At 42.9% G+C, this 23,882-nt stretch overlaps 2 protein-coding genes across 7 annotated transcripts; one reads left to right on the top strand and one right to left on the bottom strand.

The window, feature by feature from the left end:
• Window positions 1–1,813: 1,813 nt before the first annotated feature.
• Window positions 1,814–4,723, bottom strand: LOC101780836 (early nodulin-93). The gene is made up of 4 exons (XM_004951347.2): window positions 4,448–4,723; window positions 3,791–3,852; window positions 3,382–3,457; window positions 1,814–2,158 (listed from the first exon to the last, which is right to left on the bottom strand). Exons 1-4 carry the CDS (start codon window positions 4,509–4,511, stop codon window positions 2,067–2,069), a joined length of 294 nt encoding a protein of 97 aa, XP_004951404.1. The 5' UTR covers window positions 4,512–4,723; the 3' UTR covers window positions 1,814–2,066.
• Window positions 4,724–7,354: 2,631 nt separating this feature from the next.
• Window positions 7,355–13,364, top strand: LOC101779504 (nuclear poly(A) polymerase 4). 6 transcript variants are annotated; one of them, XM_012848855.3, is made up of 12 exons: window positions 7,355–7,941; window positions 8,032–8,109; window positions 8,673–8,780; window positions 9,807–9,869; window positions 9,945–10,106; window positions 10,634–10,747; window positions 10,832–10,894; window positions 11,018–11,347; window positions 11,427–11,591; window positions 11,745–12,636; window positions 12,791–12,833; window positions 12,927–13,364. In XM_012848855.3, exons 1-10 carry the CDS (start codon window positions 7,810–7,812, stop codon window positions 12,615–12,617), a joined length of 2,088 nt encoding a protein of 695 aa, XP_012704309.1. In that variant the 5' UTR covers window positions 7,355–7,809; the 3' UTR covers window positions 12,618–12,636; window positions 12,791–12,833; window positions 12,927–13,364. The 6 variants fall into 6 exon arrangements, with proteins under 6 accessions (XP_012704309.1, XP_012704310.1, XP_022682468.1 ...); XM_012848856.3 differs by having other exon boundaries at window positions 12,791–12,837; XM_022826733.1 differs by having other exon boundaries at window positions 12,782–12,833.
• Window positions 13,365–23,882: the final 10,518 nt, after the last annotated feature.

The following is a 23,882-nucleotide window of genomic DNA, read 5'->3' as shown; positions in this document are numbered from 1 at the left end:
TTAATCTAGCTTGATTGGCCGGATTGATTTGTCATTCCTTGATCAATTCCGCCAACGACAGAACGACTATGCGGGCATAGAAGCCATTGTGATATATGAGGAACTGCTCCAGTGGCTTCGGCTCAAGGTGGAGAATCGATGGAGCGACCTCGGCTCCAACATCGCCATTGCTGGCCCAACTCAAAGTGGCATCCGCGGCAACAACCCCGCGAGGGCGTCCTGGCTGACCTGGTCCCCCAGTAACGACGGTAGGAGGGAGCTCGTTGTCCATCCCTCACCGTAGAAGGACGGCCGGCGAGATAGGCGAGGCACCTAACACGTTGGCAAGTCTAGGTGGTGATGATGTGGCACCAACTGGGACAAAACCAGGATGACATCGAATTGAGGGAGCCAGCACAGACGGTTTTCGAGTCCAGCGTGGAAACGTGGACTCGGCCTAATATCTAGGGAGGTAAATAGGACTTTTTTTTTCTAGATTTTTGCTGTCGCTGGATTTCCCCATAGCCCATGAGGTCCCGGGCCACATTTAGAATCCAGCCCAAGGGTCCAAACCAACCAGACCATTTTCCCTGCAGAGCCCATGACGGCCTTAAAATTGTCAGACCAGTCGGCCCTAATCTCTTTACTCGAGCACAGGCGCCTGATTGACGCCCTCTGCTGCACTAGTGGTACGACGAGCAGGTCAAGGAAACAGAACGATTTGTTGCAAAATAAGCAGAGTCTAAGGTTTTCTTTAGTTAGACTTTTCAACCTCCTTTTGTAAAAGTTAAAAGTCAATCAAAAATCCTAAAAGCTACAGATGCTTTAGACTAAAAAGCTGTTTTTGCTCAAGTACAAAACTAAAAGCACATTTCCCTACTTTCAACTGCTTTTGGGGCAAAAAATTACCCATCTGCCACTAATTATGAAAGATATCGGTTCGTTTTTTTCTTCTTTTTCTATTCGCATCTCCGTACCCACAGACCCGACAGCGAGCAGCACTGGCTCCGGCCGCGCCACCTCCATCCTCACCGACTTCGACGGTGAGCGAGTGACACCAGCCCCAGCAACGCGGCTCTTCTCCCCACTCCGGTGAGCCCCCATCCCCTCTTCGAGGAGGCCCCATCCCTCCAGATATGCTATTGTCTCGCCGGCGATGCCTCTCCTCCCTTCTCCGACCCTACAACAGTGAGACAGGCGACCTTTGGTGGCCAGCCTCCCCACATCCGGCGAGCGAGACCTCCGGCAGTCGGCCTCCACACATCCGGTGAGCCTCTCTCCCTTCCAGACGCGAGCAACAGCAGAGGAAGCCAAGACGCGAGTAACAATAGAGGAAGCCGGCCAGTGCGAGCCAACAGAGGAAGCTCCCTCGCATGTAGGTTCCACCGTGGGCGCGACCGCCGCTGCGGCCACGGGCTCCACCGTGGGGTGGACTAGCCAGCGGGAGGAAGAAGAAGGGGTTGACAAGCGGGACCTGCTCGTAAGTGAGAGGGAGGAAGTTAAGTAGGGTGGACTGTTGATGACATGTAGAATCCATTCGACAGTTTATTCAAAAGCCACAACTGCTCTAACCAAACGGCCTCCTGCTTTTCCCACAGCTACTTTTCTACAACCCACAGCTCACAACAGTTTTTACAAAAGCCACAAACAGCCTCCTAATTTTCCCACAACTACTTTTCTACAACCCACAGCTCACAGCAGTTTTTACAAAAGCCACAATCCAACCAAACAGCACCTAAAGCCCAGAAGTTGCTGAAGAGCGACATCCCTGCCTTCCTGATAGTGTTTGGTCTTGTTCCTGCAGTGCACAAGGAATATCGAAGAACAGCAGAAATGTCGAACTTGTGGGGCAACAGACAACATATAGCATTTTACTGAACAGTCTTACAACCACTGACTACAGATGCAAGCCTCATATTCCACATTACACAGGCATATACCCGTAGCCCCATATTTTATTCAAAATTAAAATGGGATAAAACTGCATACACAGGTTGAGTCCATCAGGTAAGCAGATCTTTACAGCACAAATTGGCTTGTGTAGCTGAACACTGAAATCGGTCAACCGTCACAGCTACAGATCTGCATCAAGTTGACTTGTCAAGCTTCCCGATGGTGTTTTGTCTTGCGTTCCGTAGAATGGTTTTGTCAGCAGTGATGAAGAAGCCAGCGATGCAGGCTGCCAAATAAATCAGTAAAAGTTTCAGAACGTTCTGGATGACCTTCTGTCCAATAAGCATGTTAAATTATACACCGAGCTTGTATAAGGTAATGCGCCAAAAACAAAGCAACTACATGTTGCTTGATCAGTTTTACTGTGTTGTCAATCAAAATATGGTAAAACTGTAACACCACTTCAGATAATCAATAGTCCATTATAGTCACTTCATGGAAATTAGACAAGTGAACTTGTTAATTTCAACTACAAGTCCACTATGAAAACAAGATAGAAACCTCATTCAGACTGCTGTGGTCATCCGACTCACAAGAACTTGAAAGGAATAAAACAAGAAAAGAAAAAAGAAAGAAAGCTCAGGCTGTAGCAATTCAAAATGTGTACCTTAGAAATTAGGAAAGAGGAAACAAACATTAAAAGATGTGACAAGTGGGCAATCTGTACTTGATCAAATACTTCACTTACGCAGCATAATCTGATTACATTAAGAGAAGACTTGTAATAAACCAATAACCTCCAGACAGACAGAACTAACAATCCAATATATTTGATTTATTGTCAATGTTATGCACAAAGCCCTGCTTTGTATCTTAATTATGACTAAAGACTGGTGTCGTGACTTCTATGTCTTCTATGCCACAAAATGTAAGTTGATGTTGGACAAAACAAATCAAAATTTGTTTTTTTTTACAAAACAAATTTTGATTATAGACAGAACTTGAAAGATACATCACTAAGAAGTTGAACAAAAAAAGGGCTTGTGAATCATAGAGGATTGGATCCTTATAAGAAACAAATTCTAGGAATGTTTTTTGAAACAGGGGCCAAGTAAGAATGCAAACATCTGATGAATGCCCAAAATAGGAGAGAGTAAGATATTGTTATTATGCAAACCCTAAATAGAGGGAAAGCATCCAAGGACTGAGTTTACGAATCTCTCAGCATGAGAACTTGAAAGCCTGAACCGACAGGATACAGATTTCAAAAGTCGAAGTGTCTTTCAGCACCAAGTTCGATTTGGTTACCTACGTATCTTCATACGGTTAACTTATATCGTAAAACGGTGTGAGTATTTATCCATCAAACAGGAGTTGTAACACAGCGACTCACTAAAATGTTTAAGTTACCATAAAAACAAATTCAATATTGTGTTGCAACTTTATGACAATTGTCTTCAGTCATTACAGCTACATTAGATCAATAACTATTTTTCAGTAGAACGGTACCTGCTGATATGATGAGTGCTTGTGCGGTGTAGTTGAGATTAGCCTTAGCCCAAGGAAGGACACGGCAGCCGATCAACTACAGCAGACAAAATTTTCATGTAGATCAGAACCATATGCAAGATTTCAATCCAAATCATTTCATAGTCAAACATATGGGAAGCTATAGAAGGTTGCTAGTTATTTTCTTTTAAGTCGTCAGAATTTAATTTTTCGTATCAAATTATACGAAAAGATATAACAGGTTGATGGAATGTTTGCTGGAAAAAGCAAGGATACCAAATCATGACATATATTTTCGTATAGAAAAACCAAAATGAACTATACCCTCTCTCAAGCATGGGCAAGAAATTTCTTGGGAGGAGGTGCACATAAACTACAAACTGCTAATAATGGTTAAACAATCACGCACCGTGGGAACCGCTACCACAGAACCAGCTATTGCAGCATTCCTCGCTCCCAGAAATACAGCCTCTGTAACAGGAACGCTTCAGAAATTAACATCACAGTAGGAAAAAAATGCATAACCGCAAACTCAGCTCACAAGGCCAATAACCCCACCCCACCCCATCCTCTCTCTACCACTTTATTCATTCGCCTAGCATCTTCATCAACAGGTCTGCTGAGACATAAGAAAACAATGCCTCTGCCTCTAGGCAAGAGAACACTAAAAATAGATTAATTCACAAGGAACTGCAGGTCAAGAGATGTACCATGTGAATTCAAATATACTAATAATAATCATCGAAGCCATCTCTAGATACCCGCTACGCTAACTTAGGTCGTCGAGACAAAGGGGGCAACAAAGGTATCCCCTCGGGGGAGAATGGGGATCGAAACCGAACTAAAAACCTAGTATCGTCGGCTCCGCAACGATCCCCAGAGCCGCCCAACCTGGGGCACCTAGATTTGCACGGCCCTAGTTGCCGGCTCCTCGCGCTGCCGGGCAAGCAAAACAAAATCCTATAATTGAAGTCGATTTTGGATGGATCGGGAATCGGATGTCTGACAGGGTGGGGATTGGGAGACGGGGGAGCGGAGCGGGAGAGGGGGTTTCGATGGATGCTACCTCTGACGGCGGCGTCGGACTCCTCCTCCTTGGGGGACCGGATCAAGAAGCTCCTGCCGGCCATGGCTTCTCCCCCTGGGCTCTTCTAGTGCTAGCTCCTCCCTCCCTCCGCTGGCCGCTCCTGGAGTTCTGGACGTCTTCTCTGCGTCGTCGCCTGGCAGCAGAAATAGAATGGCGAGCGAGCTAGCGAAGAAGAATTTCGGCTTGTGCTTGCTCTTTGGTGGGCGGCGGCCCGTGGCGAGTCCGCGAGTGCGAGGAAGGTCGGGCACGGCGGATCGGACCGAACAAACTAGCACGACGGCACGTGGGGATGAAATGCGGCCCACGCAGGTTGGTTTTAGCCGCCTACGACTTGTCTTTGAGTGCCATGGCCCACCGTTAGTAGCTTAGCCTTAGCCGACCCACATGTCAGTTACTGTAGAGACTTTTAAGAAAACCAAGTTACGGTAGGTAATTGCACCTGCGTGACTGCGTCATATCGTAGAGACTTCTCGGATTCCATTGGATTTTGCGATTAAAGCACAATTCAAACAAAAAAAATATTGATAGCATTCGAAGATTAGGAAGAATTTTCAGAGTTTCGCCCAAATTCTAAATACCTGAGTTGGGACGAGCTACAAATGAGACCTCAAGCTGATGAAAATGGCGTGCAAATAGGACCCACTGACCGAGGGTATTAATTGGAATATTGTTCCTTATTAAGCTTCTACGGAGGATGTAGCTACCTTTCTCATATATTAATTGGAATATTTTTCATGTTTCCCAAAGTTGTATTACCAGGTATTCATTGTTAACCAATTTTAAATAATAAGCAAATATGTGTTATGTAAAATCTGGACTTCATGCATCTGCATTGAACAATACAGAGGACTTGGAAGATCTGCTTAACTCCAGTGCAGACTCCAAATCGGCTCGCAAAGGTGCAAGACGTGCTTGTCAATTTGATCTGTAATTGATAAGGAAAATATTAAATTCCTGAGCCGATCGCGGCGGCTAAGCCTTCGAGCTCAGCCGATAGGCGGGTAAGCCTTCGAGCTCATTGACAGGCATTACTTTAAATAAACACCATAGCAGTTAGATTTTTAATATAATCATGCGGTATAAATAAATAGAAATATTAATGGTAAGTGCCATCGGCTACATGAACCGACGGGCTAAGATAGAAATAATGTAAATTAACAGCCATAAAGGGAGCCTTTGCTCACCATGAGCATGTAAAATAAACTAACAAATATAATCAATATCATGAGACGTGTATTGAACTTAAACAAGATAACACAATCTTAATATGTTAATCTGAAAGATTAGAACATAGCGGTAAGAATCTCTGACCTATCACTTATGAGTCGATTAAGCCAACAAATCTAATTAATGTCATGAGTCATGTACTGTACACGATTGAGAGAGTATTAACTTCAACCCACTAACTTAATAGACTAATTCGTGGCAGCAAGGCCTCGCACACCCTGCCATCGGCTTAATGACGGCATCCCACTACAAAGATATGTGGATAAGACCCAACCGATGCATCGGCTCTCGTAGGAAGCGTTTTAACGTTAAGGATACAACGGATAGCAATGTGAGGGGTAGGATTAATGATCTATCGGACCTAGCATATAAAGCAAGTAAATCATGCCAGATCTAACCAGCCGATACGATCAGATAACTGAGAAACGCTTAAACAAGATCCATGAGTCAATAAAGACAACCTAATCAAATCTAAGCCGTTCGATAACTGTGAGCGCTCGATAAAACTAAGAGATCGATACGATGCAACTTAATAAACCAAGCAACTTGATAACTATGAGCAACGTCAAAGATAAATAAAATATTGGACAAAGCCTAGAAAGTACTATTTTACAATCTAAGTTAACTCGATACTAGCCACATGATAAGAGATGGACGAGGCCTAGAAAGTTCTGATACATATAACATAATGATCGGGTGACGGTACTTACAAACTCGTCTGAGATCGAAACCAATGCAGCCCTACGGGCAAGAAGAAACTTGCCGGTTTCTACTCTACTCCTACTCCTAGGGTTTTGACGGCGTGGCGTGAAAGGTTGTATTGATTGATTGATGATTATTCGATATAAGGCTCATGGGTTTATATTTATACTCTGGAGCAAGCTAAAATCTTAATTGGTTACGACATGAACAAGTACAAACGAATCTAAAACTACTAAAGATAAATCTCCACATTTTCCCTATTTAGTAGAGTCGGTTTTGCTTCAGATTGGATCCCCTTTAGTCTTCTATCGGCTTCTGGAATCTGGTCACCCGTGGCTGTTTTTGTTCAACGCAGGGTCATCAACGGTATCTTCTTCTGCAAGTCCATCTGCTGTGAGAACCGGTTGATTCTGACAAAAACTCGGTGTTAACAATATGCACACGCTACTTTGTGCTGTGTAGCACTGTTGCTTAACAACTAAAATACATGTGCTTTACCTGGTTGAGTACTCCAATGGAATGGATTATCCTAAATCAATTTCATGTTCCATCGTTTGCCAGTTCTATTGGAAATTCGTCCATCCAAGAAAGTAAACCCACATATGGAAACAATTCGTAAAGTGGCATGGCCGACCTGCCAGCCGCGGAACCCACGCGCCCTGGACGTCTGTGAGGCCATGTTTAGTTACTCCCAACTTCCAACTTTGACACTATGCAAAAAGAAGATTCCCCATCACATCAAACTTGCGGTACATGCATGGAGTACTAAATGTAGATGAAATTAAAAACTAATTGCACAGTTTTGTTGTACTTTGCGAGACGAATCTTTTAAGCCTAATTAGTCAATATTTGGACAATAATTCACAAATACAAACGAAACGCTACAGTGTGCTACAGTGCTGTAACAGTAATTTGGCACCTCCCAAATTCCCCAACTAAACACGGCCTGAACTCGTAGCCGCAGCCGGCGAAGCTTCCCCCTCCCACACGGCTTCTGTCACGCGCCGCCTCCTCCCCTCCGCCGCAAACACGCACGCTGCCCACGCCACCTGTGCGCACAAACCAATCTCTCCTGCATCCAGTCCGCCTCCTCTTCCATTCCTCGCGATCCTCCTCCTCAGCCGCCGCCGCCGCCGCCGCCCCGGGTAGCGCTGCCCTGCATTTCTGGGAGGGCTCCGCCTCGCCTGCACCGCCGGGGAACTTTGCGGGCGGAATTTGGCAGGCTAGTGTCCCGCCAGGAGGCGCGGATTCCGGTTGGTTTTGAATCCAGGGGGCACCGATTGATTGGGTGAGAGGGCAGGCTCGATTTAGCGGATAATTTTGGGGTTCGTGGCGCGGATTACTGGTCTCTAGGGATTTGCTAGCTAGCTTGCTTGGGTCGTGCGGCGCGCGGAGGCGGCTGGGCTGTGTTAATGGCGGGATCTGTCGGCGTGGGCAGGGCGGCGGCGCGGTCGTCGCCGAAGCGGTACGCCGGCACGGACCCGCCGTTGTCCCTAGCCGGGCCGACGGTGGCGGATCTCCAGAGGACGGCCGAGCTAGAGAAGGTTATCCTTCGTTGCTGCTTACGTTTCTCGTCGTGAACTGCATTGTGATGATGTTCCTTTTTGTTTTGCTGATGGAAAACTTGGTTTCAGTTTTTGGTTGAAGCTGGCCTTTATGAGGGGAAGGAGGAGTCTGCGAAGCGGGAAGAGGTGCTGTCGGAGATTGGTCAGGTAATTCCTTACTTCCTGTTTTGCCCGCTATCTACATGCTGCTTGTTTACCCAGGAACTGACAGGCTGACAATCTCAGACATAATTGAAGTTGAGATGTGAACTTAGAAGGGAATATGCAAATATGTACTATCTAGTTGAGCTCTGTATGGTGCGTACTGCCGTTTTGCGTTTTGCTGCGGCAGCATTGCACACGTGTACTTGTATGGTTTTGGTTTCAACCTTTTTGAAAAGGTAAGATTGCCTAATGGGTAACCAACATGATTATGTCCATTGATAGTATTTTCTGCAGCACTTATATGCTTTGCTATGGAGCATTTCAGTTCATTAACTGCAAAGTAGAATGTCGATAAACATAGTTTCTTTTCCATTGCTACTTTGTAGAAATACCAGACCTTGTTTTGCTGCCTTTTTTTCCCCTTCTTAAATTTATATTTGCTTAAAGTGTTTTTTTTTTCACGAACAATCTTTGCTTGAAGTGTTCATTTTTTTCCTCGAACAATCTTTGCTTGAAGTGTTGCATCATACATTAACCTGTACATATACTTTCTATTGAATTTACAGATAGTCAAGGAATGGGTGAAGCAGTTGACCAGTAAGAAGGGATATGCTGAGCAATTGGTTGAACGAGCAAATGCAGTCCTTTTCACTTTTGGGTCTTACAGATTGGGGGTATCTGCCTCTTTAATTCTTTTGCCAGCAACAACTTTTCCTGCCATTCCGTTATTGAAAAAAGCTCAACTCCTTGCATCTAAATAGTCTTATTAAATGGAATTGAAGTCCCAATAATTGTATGTACCTAGATTGCTACCTTTTACTTTCCATACATGTATTTTAGCTCCTCCCCTTCTCCTTTTGTTCTATAATAGAAACCATTTTATTGCTTAGGCCTTTTCTAATAGCTCTTCAGCATTCAGAACTTCAGACTTTGTTTTATGTGTTGCATAAGCAGAAGAGCTTGCAACTTATGAACTAGTAGGTGCTTTCAAGTTTGGTACTCCACTTTTCATTAAATTGACATAATGGCATTAAGCAAGTACTGTGAATTGCCGTTGAGATAAATAGTTGATTAGAAGGTATATAACCTATTACTAGCTACACTCCAGAGAACATAGAGAATGCTAGGAAGTAGACAAATAAAGGAATGTTACAGTAGACTGTAATTTTATACTGGAACATAAAGTGCTGGTTTTGATTTTTTGCTAGTTGTTATTTTGATATAAGGAAAGGTGACAGATTGCACTTCTTGTTTTGTAGACAAGATCAGTACTGCTTATGGGGTTTAAAATTTTCTTTCTTCAACGAAATAATATTTATACGTGTTCAAGAGCAATGGTACTCCCAGATTTGCTGAGAGTGGTTATCTATTGTGTGTACCTCTGATAAACAGTCCAATCACATACTTGTTACTGGGATACTGCAAAATTTTGGACAGGTTGCATTTCTGCTTATTAGCATTAACTTGCAGGAATAACGGGTTCTAGAATGTAGAGGTTCATTGATAGCTATTATATTATGTAACCAGTTTGCCTCTGCATCACAGAAATTAACTTGGTGAAAAATTTATGTAAGGCATAAAAAACATCCTTCCCTAGGTTTTCTGTCCCCTTTTTACTTGATTTCGTGAAGTACTGATACAATATGCTCTCCTTTTGTATGAAACATTTTATAAGGTAAATTTTCTTTTAACTTTAATAGGTTCATGGACCTGGAGCTGATATTGATACCCTTTGTGTTGGACCTTCATATGTGAACCGAGAGGTAAATTTGCTTGTGCTATTTATTGTATAGATTCCATAACGATTTATGATGGATACTAATAATAATATTCTACAGGAGGATTTCTTTGTCACACTGCATGGCATATTAGCAGAAAAGGAAGAAGTGACTGAGTTGCAACCTGTACCTGATGCTCATGTACCTGTTTTGAAATTTAAGTTTCGTGGGATATCAATTGACCTTCTCTATGCTAGCCTCTCTCCTTCAGAAATACCAGCAGTAAGTCATTCATTTGAATATTTGTATGTATTGATGTGTCCTTGTTCTGTCACACTTGTTGAATAAATTCCTGCTCATGACGTATACCTTCTGCCTGAGATGGTGTTTTAGCCACTTAGGTTATCTTCTATAGTTCCTGCTTTTCAAGAGTGTAACGGGAGTGGAAGTTGTAATATATTTTTGGCGTTTTTTTTAAATCCCCGTTTTCTTAAAATGATACACCTGAATTGTTCAGCATGTACATTTGTTAATGTGAAAGCGCCGTTGAATAGCATTCACAATGCTTTCCTTAACCTTGATGCAATCCATTTGGGTAACCGTTTGCCTTTTAAGATGATGGGAGAGGCAAAATGTATACCTCTAACTGTTTATTTAGCCTTCCTAAAGTCTTTATACCCATGTTTGTAAAGAGTGGAGATTTGATACAATTTACCGTGCGATCTCTCTCTCTCTCAAACTGTCAAACACATATGCACGTGCTAAATTTTGTTAAATGGATGTATTATTTTCTTGCTCTACTGCTGCAGGATTTTGATATTTCTCAAGGATCTGTTCTTTGTGATGTTGATGAAGCAACTGTTCGAAGCCTTAATGGATGCAGAGTGGCAGATCAGATTCTTCGACTTGTTCCAAATGCTGAGGTTATATGAAACATCCCCCTCCCACCTTTATTCCTGTAGGGTCTGGTTCCAATGTGTCAGTATACCAAAATTTATGCTTTGCAGAACTTCCGGACAACACTCAGATGCTTGAAGTACTGGGCAAAGAGAAGGGGTGTTTATTCTAATGTAAGCATGAGTTTATCATCAATTAGCTGCAAAGTTTCTTTTGTAGTTGGAAACCACCAGTAATTAAAAGAAGATTGTCCATGCAAACAAACTGTTCTGATGTTAAAGTATTTTCCTTGTCAGATTACTGGTTTCCTTGGGGGTGTCAACTGGGCTCTTCTGGTTGCTCGTGTCTGCCAACTCTATCCTAATGCTGTGCCAAGTATGCTGGTTTCTAGATTCTTCAGAGTTTTTACCCAGTGGCAATGGCCAAATCCAGTGATGCTATGTGCGATTAAGAATGATGATCTTGGTTTTTCTATATGGGATCCACGCAAAAATCCTCGTGATAGAAACCATCTAATGCCTATCATCACTCCAGCCTACCCATGCATGAACTCTAGCTACAATGTTTCAACCAGCACACTGAGGGTTATAATGGAGCAGTTTCAGTTTGGCAACAAAATTTGTCAGGTATGCATTAATTTGTACCTGATAATTTACATGAGAGCTAATATTTTTGGTATGGTCTCACTACCTACCTTTCATGCAGGAAATCGACGTTAATAAGGCCAATTGGGATGCTTTATTTGAGCCTTTCCATTTCTTTGAAGCATATAGAAAGTTTCTAGTGGTTGACATAGTTGCAGAGGATGATGATGATCTTCGGCTTTGGAAGGGATGGATTGAGTCTCGTTTGAGACAACTTACTTTGAAGGTACCTTTTGAGTTTCTTACTTCTGTGCACCATATCTTTAAATGCTCTTACTTTTCTTCGTTAGATACATGGAGTCCACATAAACAGCATGGTTATTTTCGATAATTTACTGCAAAGAATAATTTCCTTAATATTTCTTCTTCTAAAATGCAGATTGAGCGGGATACTAAAGGAATTCTGCAGTGCCATCCTTACCCATGTGAGTATTCAGATCCAGCAATAGAGTGTGCACATTGTGCCTTCTACATGGGCTTATCAAGGAAAGTGGGTTTGAAAAAATGTGGTCAACAATTTGATATCCGTGGGACAGTAGATGAATTTATGCGTGAAATTGGCATGTATTCATTGTGGAAGCCTGGGATGGATCTGGCTGTCACCCATGTCCGTAGGGAGCAGGTCCCATCTTATGTATTTGAGCAAGGGTACAAGAAACCCTCCCCTACGATGCATGCAAACCAACAAGAACAATCTGATGGAGATGGCACATTGAGTCCAGATCTGGGGGTTCAGCTTAAGAGAAAGTACGATTCTGATGGAGATGGCCATGTGGAACTTCGCAAATCTGTAAAAAGGGCTTTAGTAAGCCCACCTGGTGAGGAAACCCCACCTCATCATGGAAATAGTGTTAGTAAGGTCCTATGTGACAGTCCGGTGAAATTAGTTTCCAGTGCCCTTTTCAGCGGAGCTCAGACTTCTCCATCACATGATGATATAACTTTTGAACAAACACAATTAACTAGTTCATCACATGGATCCGAGGACACCTCAGCATCAGGCACAAGCTGTGCAGCAATGGGAGCAGTTGTTTTGGCTGATGAATCTAGCAAGCCTGGTAACTTGACATCTGATGTTGTAATTGACACAGTTGAGACAATGGAAGTGCACACAACTTCAGAATGTGTGGCTCAGAAGGATGAAACAAAGCTTGAGGGAATCAGAAGCTTGACGAGCAGCAATTGTGCTGAGTTTCTAGAGGGGGAAGTTCTTGCTGAGAACGTGCACTTGAGTGGAGATGAAGTGATTTGAAATGGCATTTGAGATAGAGGTTTTGCTTTCTATACATTCGCCCTGTCTAATTAAATCCCTGTTTTGATATGATCCAAATTATGTGTGTTCTTTTGTTTTATCATTTTTTAACTGTCCTGATCTGCAAAGTTGATGAAATATGTGACTCAATTTGGTTTTGAAAGGTGATGCAGGCCTAAAACTGAATAGAGCTCAAAGAGGCTAGAAAGTGGAGAGGCATGTATAGAATCTGAACCCTTCTGCCTTAAGCATAAAAAATGCTCTATTATGTTTATGCTGTGCTTTTCTGTTCCTGTTTCTTTGTGACAGGACTTCATTCAGATGCTGTTAACGGTACAAGAAGGGACCAATGGCTGCTGGTTGCTGGATGGAAGTTGAGTTTGATGTATGTGGTCGGTAAGTTTGGTGGTGGTGATGATTGTTTTTGCACGTTGAAGGTGGCATTAATCTTGCAGCGGCTATAACTGGGAAAAACGATCGAGTTTCGAGAAGGATGAAGGTGAGGCACCACAGCTGAGAACCATGGAGGACATGCATGTGCATCACTCGCATTAAGGAACCATTTAGGTGGAACTGAGAGGGCTCAATATTTGCAGAAAAATTATGAGTCTAGTGCTCTAGGCACTACAGTTATTTGTGCATTATTTATTCATGTACGCCAAGTACCTACAAAATTCAAAGGAATTCATAAGTTTTGGCCTACTTCATTGTCCCTGCAGTATCATGTTGACAATAATTTCTCCGTCGGTATTCAGGTGGCAAATGCATGATGTTTCTCTGCTTGTACTTCATCTCCACTACCATGCCATCGTCTTGCACTCAATGGGTTGGTGACTTTGGCGGACAGCCATGCGTGTAGGAAGATCTGCATGACCATGCGCAAACTACTCAACGACGGAGAATGTGTCGGTGTCTATCTACGTGCCGTGGTTTCCATATCCAGCGTCAATCTGCTCCTGTCTTCCTGATAATCGCTCACACGGAAGTGAATGGATCTTGCTTAGGCGTACGTGTACAGGCATGCATCAAGAAGTAAACGACGATGACGGGACCAGAAGACACGGATGAGGTAACTATGTAAGCTGTCGCGCTTCTTTATACGTTGGGCTTGAAATTAAAATGCCATGAGATGGACAAGTGTGATGTTAGATACTCCACATATTTTACTGTCGAGGGGCACGTCACCTACTATTGAAAGAATAGCGCCGGTTAAATTCTGGTGGGCAGGTTCCATCGTAAGGAACCTTACCAAATGAGCTATGCTCAGTTCACGATAGATTCTGAATTGAGGTCGAAATAGCATTTAACAATCCACTCCCTTGTAAGTTGTTTTAGTTTGTGCTAATTCAAACTTCTCCAATTGTAACTAAGTTTATAAAAAATATTCTAATATCTACAAACCAAATAAGTACACTACCAAAACATATCTCATGGTGGATTTAATGAAACTAATTGTTGTATAATTCAACAAATTGTTACCCAACCTGGAGACAGCCAATCAAAGACTGCTGCTGAAGCAGTGGCTGAAGTTGTCCAATTTAGGACATTTCGAGAGGTTTCATCCACCCTCGAAGAAAAGAACTAGGGTTGGTACTGCTCTGCAGGTAGAAGAAATCCAAGCTAATTTTGCGAACGAGAAACAAGGGACGCACAACTTCGGCAAAAGATTGCTAAACAGGAGTCTGGATGCACTGAGATTGAGGGCTGAAACATAAGAAATAACATTGAAGACTAAGGCAGAAGAGCTCGAAGCTTTGAAGAACACCACAAAGCAGTTGCATTATCTGATTTCTAGCCTGATAAACTTCAGCACCAGTCAGAGCCAGGTGAATCCTTCTCTCAACTGAAGTGTGTTGCTCGTGAACTTGTTGTTTGTTGCTGATGAACTTTTGTTGTATGTTGTATTGTTGATGGTTAACTTGTTGTTTGTTGCTGATGAACTTTTGTTGTATGTTGTATTGTTGATGGTTAACTTGTTGTATGTTGCATTATTGTTGCTGGTGAACTATTCATTGATTGTGATATGAACAATATGGGAGTTGGAAATGAATTGTTTTTATGTCTGTGATTGTGATGGTGATCAGCAGGCAACATTGAATATATGGCAGTGCGGAATACAATAATGGGCTAGGCAAAAAAAGGCCCAATATGGTACTGTAAAAATGTAATAATGACTCTTCGTTAGATGGCTAGGACCTAGAAAAAACGGACCAATATGGCATGCAATAAACATTTTTCAGCCAAAAAAATAGCGCGGAAATCTAAAATGGCTAAAAATGGTACAACAAAATTAGGCTCATAAAGGCTCTTACATGAACCGGGCTTCAATTTGTGACGGATTAAAATCGTCATAACACACCTGCCACGTCGAAACTATATTGGATTCTTGTCCGATGTGGCGCAACCTTCGAAATAATTTTATGATGACACGTGAGATGAATTTTCATTCATCATTATCTAGTGACGCACTAAAATAGAACGTCACTATTCGCAGTTTACGACGCTCGATTTATAAGAAAAAACGTGTTTATATCGTCGTAAACCGGTAGATTTATTGTAGTGCTGGTACCTCCGCATCAACGTTGAAACATGTGCGATGGAGCACTGCACTCAGTTCCAAAGCGCCATGACAAGATCCTTCATTGCTTCGCTGCCATTGTCCCATCCTTAATAGTCAACTATATTGTCCGCTGATCGATGTGTGAGCAGTGTGATTCTGTAGTGGCTTGATTTGATCGTCCATACTAATTGGGCAAAAATTGGACTGTCCTATACATATGCTCTGATACGCTGAGTGAAGCCGAGTCTAATAATTGTTCTGTCAAAAACTCAAATTTTTTTTACTGATTTTACTATGCGTTCTTTGACCTAAGGAATGTTTAGATGATTGTACTTATTGCAATTTCATTGACCTTGACACTGCATTTCATAGATACCTACGCTTACATTATCTGGCAAAAAGCATTAAACATTTTGTAGCTAACTACTGATTAGGGTTCAGGAAGGTTCAAGTGAATTTCAATGTTCATTACAGTAAACGAAAAGAATATGGAAAACCACACCTTGGCTAAGTATATGTTGAATAGAATGAAATAAAATTGAAAAATGATGCACCCGTGTATGCAAGTAATACACGGAGAATACTTGTGACATTTAAATATACATGTTAAATCAATCTATGAGCATAACTACAAAGCATATATCAGCTTAAGAAACAATAATGTGCATCCGTAGTATATATTCTCCTATTCTCCTTTGTATTGTCCAGCCTGTAAGCAGGCATCATTTCATATCTGACCTGCAGCAAAGTTCCAAGAAAAGATGGACGCATATGCTTGCTAAATTAGACATGATGTTGCACATCGCAAAGTAATAAAATCACGCAGATCATATAATCGAGAAAACAGGGAATTGTATGAAAGTTAAGCTAAGCAATATAACGATATATAATAACCGACGAAACATGAATACTTTCTCTTAGATTCTTATGACACATAAAAATTAAAGCAATTGAGACTGGTAAGCAACCGGGACTAAAGCAGCTGTTTCCTTCAGGTGGACCAAATTAGTATCCTAATTCTTATTAGGAAGCAAAGGCACATGCTTTAAATGAGCTATTTAAATGAGAGTAACATTTAAATGAATAGGCAGTGCCCATATTCTGGTTGAAAAGGAACAAAGTAAGCAAAGAGTAACATTTAAATGAGCTAAACTAATCGGGATGAAATTCAGAAGAAGAATCGTAGAACGACAGAATGATTTTTCACTTTAGATAGATAGGGAGCTGATGTTCCCAGTGTCAAAGATCGTCATAACAGCTGGTCTTTGTTCGTCTAAGGTGAAAATGAAATCAAAACCATAACCATGTTCGAATTAAATAATCAATTATGACCCTGGTCTTGGGTACGAATTCAATAATCGTGAGAAGAAAATTGTACATTCCCTCGATCAGCCTGCTATAATCAAGAGGAAATTACTTAGTGTCACTAGAAGATGGGTTAATTCCTTTCTTAATCTTGAAAAGTTTCCCCTTCACACCAACTTCTAACTTTCATTCCTTATTTGACATTTCCGTCAGTTATGTTAGTTAAGTCAGGTGAACCAATCTCTAAAAATCATGAAATTTTTTGTAGTGATACAAAAAATAAATATTAATCCATTTTTATTAAAGGGACACGTATACCTTTATGGTTTTAAAATTAAAATTCACCAAATTAGGCTAGTTTTATGAATTATCTAAATTTTTATGGCACCAATACACTTTAAAAAATAACTAATATTTCTCATATAAGATGCTCGAACTTATTAAATTATTTTCTAGCAAAACTTAATCATAGAGAATTGTGAAGAACCCTAAATTTGGGAAAATTTAAAAGAACCTTGTAATTATTTATGTAACTTATGATAGAAAATAATTTTATAAATGAATACATCTCTCGCAAGGAATATTAGTTATTTTCCATAATTTTTGGAAAGTATTTTGGTACCATAAAAGTTCAAATATGCTTCAAAAGTAGTTAGATTTGGTGAATTTTAATTTGAAAACGGTAAAAGGTACATGTGTGTTTTAAAGCAAAATGGATTCATCTTCATTTGTTCTATTATAAAAAAAATCATAAATTTTATGATTGTTTGTTTCGACTTAAGTGACAAAAGTCATGAAAATTTTAAATAAGGAATAAAAGATAGAACTCGGTGCTATATGATAGAAAATTTGTCAGTGTCAAAAAAGAAATTAAGTCATATTCTAGTGTCAAATAAGAAATTTCTTCTATAATTAATAAATGCGCTAAAAGGAACGGCAACACCTAAAGTGGTACTGTACTTAGCTGACCATTGCATATTGTACCAAGCTGATAGTTGAATTATATTGTACCAAGCTTTGAAGGAATGTGCTAAATTTAACATACAGAAATTGATTCTTCATTGCTTAGGATTCTCTGCTTTTTTTTTTGCTTTCTTTCATACAAATCGCAAAAGTACTATACATGCTAGATCAATATATATGTACCTGTACTTGCCTAATACTCCTTCCGTCCCAAATTACTATTCATTTTGACTTTTCTTGATTCATAGATATATACTATGTCTAGATATGTAGCAAAAGTTATGTATCTAGAAAAGTCAAAACGAATTGTAATTTGGGATAGAGGGAGTAGAAGGCAGACTTGGACAGGTAAGAGCTCAATGGTAAACCATGCTGCTTCAAGTAAATTGCACAACAAAGTTTCCAGTGGCTGCAAAAACATGAGGTGCTAATGCATACATGTACGAAGGTATTTCTGAGAGAAGATTGGGAGGTGAAGACGACCTATGCAGGTTAAATATAAAGAAGGCAATTGATAAAAAGGAAAACTACTATACTAGTCAATTCATCTGGGAGAACACATTAAAGAACAATTTATGATGACGTGCCACTATAAAACTAAGCTAAAAGATGGATTAATTGGTAGACCCTCCAATAAAACGAACAATTTATGATGATGTGCCAATATAATACTAGGGCAATTTCTCTATAGAAATAAAAGGTATTATAACTAATTAGATGGAAAAATAGAATTATGTGTGTTACAGTTTTGTATTTCGGTTAGTTTGCCTATGATGATGAACCTAAAAACAGTGTTATATGTGAAGAACAAATATTGAGCATACAATGCTTAAGATTCGTGAGGCATTGCAGATGAATAACGAGGTATTGATCATCAGAATATAACACTCAAGTTCTCTCCATGAAGAACCAGAAGCACATAACTCAGCCTTCGAACAAATGCACACCAATGTCTTGCTGCATTCCCACACTTAGCAAAGCTGACAGCACTGCTGAAACATATGTTCATACATAGGTACACGTAAATCTTCAGTCCTAGACACAGAGCAATCACCGACACTTAAAAAAAGAGCATTTAAATACCATGTCTTCGATAACCAACACCAAACAATATACTTCTATGCAGCAAAAGAAATTGGTTTTCATGTATGGGCAGAGGTAAAATCTTCGAAATAGCTAATACATGTATAGAAAGCTAGTCATATAATCTTGCACAAGTCAGAAATTTGTTAGCATCAGCTTCCAATTACTATTGGTTGAAAGATTCTCTTTGAACAAGATGCTAATTCTTTCAAATGCCTGGCCGCTGCTAGTAGATAAGGTGCAACTACTGAACACCAAAGGCAGTCAGCAACATATATTGAAAGGTAATTTGTCATCTTGAACTAACGTTTCATCAAATATTCTAATAAAGTGCAAGCACTAGCAGCAATCAAACCTCGAGTTTGGCAAGCGTTGCCGGGTCTACAGTCGGCAAGCATGTGCCGCGGTGGTCAGCACCTAGGCGGCGGATGTCCTCGGGCGTGGCGAATCACCAATCTCTCGCCACTGCCGCGAGCCACGCCGATGCGCTCAGGAACCCGCCGCCTCATTCCCCGATGGCTCCTCCAAGAATATCCGCCGCCTCCGACTCAACGGAGATGGCGCCGCGCGCGTGCCCTGTCAACGGACGACGGCATCGCCAGAAGGCCAGCCGCAACGCCTTCTTTCTCATGGATACTGTGCTCGACTGTTGCGTGCACATTTCAACTCGCAACTCATCGTGTTTACTCTTGTGTCTTGTGGAATGTAGACACATCATTAATGACCAATCCATTATTCCATTGGATATCCTCCTTATCTCAAATACAAGCCCATTTTGTTCTAGGACAGGAAAAAATAGTTTTGACCATCCATAGCGAAAAAACATATTATTGGAGACGATATAGCTACAAGCTTTAAAGATATATCATGGGGCGCGTGATATACAATGATATCTAGCCCTCACGTTGTGATCCTTAGGGCAGCCGCAACGGGCCGTTACATGCTCTCTATGTGATGTCCAGGTCAGCGTTTTGTCCTAGGTGGACGAAAGAGAAGAAGCAGCTGTTGCTGAGACTAGCGAGAGCCGATAGCGTGCCTTTCCACGTGTCTTCTCTCTCCCTCTCGCATCTCTGCGTCTCTCCCTCCAGCTACAGGCTCTAGTCTCCACAGCTCCACCTCCGACACGTTGCCCAGGCTGCAGTGGGCTAGTTCGGCATGCGAAGCTCGACCTTAGCGTGGCACCTCCACCCACACGTTGCCCAGGCTGCAGCGGGCTAGTTCGGCATGCGAAGCTCGACCTTAGCGTGGCACCTCCGACCTTAGCGTGGCACCTCCGCCCGGGCCGCCGTCGCGGGATGAGGTAGGGCAAGGCGTGGCCAGGGGCGAAGCCATGTTGTCTCTTCCTAGTGCACATGCACTAGGTAAAATTTTTATTTACCACTAATTAGACTCAAAATTACCATATAATCCTAGTAAAATTTACAACTCTCTTAAGCAGTGCACCACGGTAAATTCAGCGCTAGCTTCGCCCCTGGCCGCTTGGCCAGCGTGGGGTGCGCACGTTGGGGGATGATAGTAGGCTCAGCAGCGTGGCCGGCTACGGCCGACGCAGGAGCAGGGACCAGCCACGACGCGGCGAGCGAGGAAGCTGGGGCGGTAGCCGGAGGAGGCGCAGGGGCGGGGCCAGCCATGGCGCGGTGAGCACGGAAGCCGGGGCGACAGTTTGCAGTCGGCGCGGGCGCAGGGTCTAGGCTGCCATGGCCGCGGCCCACAGGCGATGAGCACGAGCTCCAGTACCCGCCCGGCAAATAGGGCGACAGGAGGTAGCACGCGGCGGCCCGTACGGGCAGGAAAGCGCCGATTGGCGCGGGGCGACGGGGAGGCGGATGCTGGAGCATGGGGAACGGGAGGCGGTGGCTGTGCAGCAGAGGGAGCTAGCCTGCTGGCTTGGGGAGCGGCCAGGCGGAGGCGCATGTGTGGGCTGGCTCTTGGCTACCGACGTGGGGAAGAGAGAATGAGGAGGGGGAGAAGGATGATTAAAAAAAATCCTGACACGTGGACCACAATACAATAAAATGTTATAGTGAGTCTACTGTGTTGCTAGACTATAAGCAATGTCTATAACTGACGTGAACAAATTATAGAGTCTCTGTAACTATTGTGGGTGCCCTTACAATCCTAACTCAAGAGTCGTGATAACGCCTCCCCAGTCCCCTCGTTCCAACCACATGACACACGACGCTTGTAGGAGGTGATGAGTCCTCCATCAGTACTGCATGCACGAGCGACGAGTGCCCTCTGCAAGTGGTGGGTGCAGCATCAGATCCATGTACTGAACGCACAAGGTGACTAGTGTTCGGTGCAGGATGATGCGAGCTGGCCCTTGACTTGTTCAGCTTTGGGATGTAATACCAACAACTAATCCAATATTATCTTATGTGGTTTGGTTTGACGCTTGTCACATTTACATTATTTGGTCCACCGAGGGTCAGAGTCGACACAAGCATACTATGTACAAATGGTCAGCACTAATTATTTGGAGTGGCAAGCTCAGTTGTTGTTAGTCGTAGTTCGATTCTCTTTGTTCCCCATCATATGTGAATCGAAAAGCTAAGTTTTGTTTTGGGCTCCAAGACCAACCCCTTAATTAGATAATTGCCCCCTATCCATGCTTTGAAAACATATACTAATGTATATCGTATAGGTAGAAGTGTTTGGAAAGGTTCAGATTCCAAAGCATTATATGGCTACTAGCCACAAATACAGTCCAATAATTATTCATCATGTAGCTATATATGTAACGCCTACTCCTGAGCTTGACGGCAACGAGCCTTGGCAATCTCTGAGTTTCAAATGGCCGAGACAACACCGGATGCCCCTGCCACCAACGACAGCAAACAGTGGATCATCGCTCTTACGTTGACGGACCTGACGAAGACATCGTTGGAGATGAAGAATGTCAGGACCCCAAGGGAAGCGCACGCTGTGCCCACGGTGAATAATGCCAACAACTGCGTGAACATGAATACGTATAAATATCAGCAAATTGTGCGTAGTATATTTAATTTATTTGTGGACCCCAGAGGGAGCAACTTATCCAGTCTCCAAGGATCAGTACCAGGCACAGTAACAGATGTTTGGGCACCTGGGCTATCAACCCAAAGCAGAACATGCCTATCAAGGATCAACTGACCCAGCAACTCAAGCGCGCACACTGAGATCTGTGTCATCAAGGCCAGATACGTACATGTAGCTGCACGGATGATATGACACCCAATCAAATGTAATAAATAGTTATAAGTAAATTCATACGTGAGAACAACAGGTGGTGTTCAAGACACCAAAAAAAGCTAAAAATCAGAGAAAACAGAAAAGATAATTTTTAAAAATAAAAGGAAAAGATGTAGGCATCTAAGAGTTAACAGTATAACGATCTCCTTAATTAATTCCATATTAGTACGTCATCTGCCATAGATCATGTGATTCTATTTATTACATTAAATAATTTGTGAATACTATTTTGATTTTCCCTTTCTATTTTCCCTCAGTGCAATGGTGCCGATATATATAGGTACCTAGCCGTCCTTGAACTAAGTGTCATAGGTGGATCCTGACGCCACGTGGCATTGCCATGACGTGCTCGCCGTTATCGCCGTCGGCCAATGAGGAGGACGCCGACTCTCGGCAGAGTCCAACTTTGGCCTTTCACTCGGCTCTAGCGTCGTCTTGCTGCACCCCGGCCTCCTGGCAGGCCGTACCTGGAAGAGCACGCTGGGCTAATTAAGTGGCGTTTGGATCCTTTGCTATAGTTTAGCTCAGGTCACATCGGATTCCTGGATGCTAATTAGAAGTATTAAATATAGGTTAATAACAAAAATAATTACATAAATGAGGCTAATTCGCGAGACGAATCAATTAAGTCCAAACATCGATGTGACCCGAGCTAAACTTTAGTCCAAGGATCCAACACCCTCTAAAGTGACATGCTGAACATCTTCAACATCCACTAGTGGAAAAGTGAGCATTAGTTCCGGTTGGTAAGACACATAGGTCTCGAAAATCCAACCAGAACTAATTGTCCATACCACCAACAGTCACTTGCAACATCTGGTTTCTGCCTAATCCTGATTCACCCAAGGTCCATTTGTGAAAAGTATATAGTGTCTTGCATTGTGTCCATTTGTTTCTAAATTGTTTGACTTGATGGTTGAGGTTAGTCCTTTCTTTGAATTTTTGTGCTATATTCTTGTAACCTCTACTAGTCATAGTCCCACCACGATAATTCCCTGCCCGAATTTATTCAACAGCAAGTTCACAAAAAATATATGTGTTCTCTTTGTTCCAATTTTCCTTGTCAAACTTGTTCTATTACACAAAATATTTGAGAGATTTCAGTTTAAACATCTAACAGATCAAGTGAAGCATAACAACTAGCTCAAACATTTCAGATCATCTAGTTCAAACATTTCATCTAGTTCAAACATTTCAGATCTTCTAATTCAAACATTTCAAATAACTGAACCAACCAAAACAATAGGAAGATGAACCTGAACATGACAAAGATACAAAGCAGGAAACTTACGAAATATCTTCATCATCCACCTTTTCATGACCGCCAACATCCTCTGCGTTGATCCCGGCAGAGGTTGCTCCTTGGACAGAACCCAAAGGCGGGTCGCCAACGCGGAGGGGAGGACCTCCAACATGGGGGCCGGAACCTAGAGGCCGCGGACCGGATGCAGTGTTGACGGTGTGGCTGCAGTGACCACGCGCAGCCAGGCTTCTGCCATGGCCAGATCCAGCACCACCACTGCTCGGTCGAGGAGGGTCGAACGCGCCAAATTTGCCGCCATCACCACAACGTCTTCCCCGCTGTAGGTAACTTGAGTACTCATCGAGGAAGGGGAAACCGTCACCCTAGGAGTTGAGATCAAGATTCTCCATGTGCACCCTCTCAGTCGAGAGGCTTGGGGCCGCTGGTGCATAGGACGCCGCTTGTGACAGAAGGTCCAAGTTGTCGGGGTCAGGGACGGCGGCGGAAAGAGGAAAGGCGGGAGCCGCTAAAGAAGAAGCACCCTGCGAGAAGTAGTCCCGGTAGCCGTTGCAGTGGCCATCCATGGTGGATCCGCCGGAGGCGTGGGGAGGAGCGGGCAGTGGCGGCATAGGGAAACAGAGGCAGCGGATCCGGCGTAGGGAAGAGAGGAAGCGGATCCAATGGAGCAGGGGCGGTGGCGGCATGGGGGGTAGTAGGGGCGGATCCGGGGGGAGGAGCGGGTTCGCAGCGGCGGAGGCGTGAGGAGGAGCGGGGGAGGTGGCGACGTATGGAGCGGATCCGGCGGAGGCATGGGCCATAGTGGGGCAGTGGCGGCGTAGGGAGCGTCTGGCCGTCAGATCACTATACGGCGTCGTGATGA

This window comes from Setaria italica, chromosome I (genome assembly GCF_000263155.2).
Source record: "Setaria italica strain Yugu1 chromosome I, Setaria_italica_v2.0, whole genome shotgun sequence".
In the NCBI taxonomy this organism is placed as follows: domain Eukaryota; kingdom Viridiplantae; phylum Streptophyta; class Magnoliopsida; order Poales; family Poaceae; genus Setaria; species Setaria italica.
Note: the sequence above shows the minus strand (reverse complement) of the source record. Positions and strands in the feature narration are given on the sequence as shown.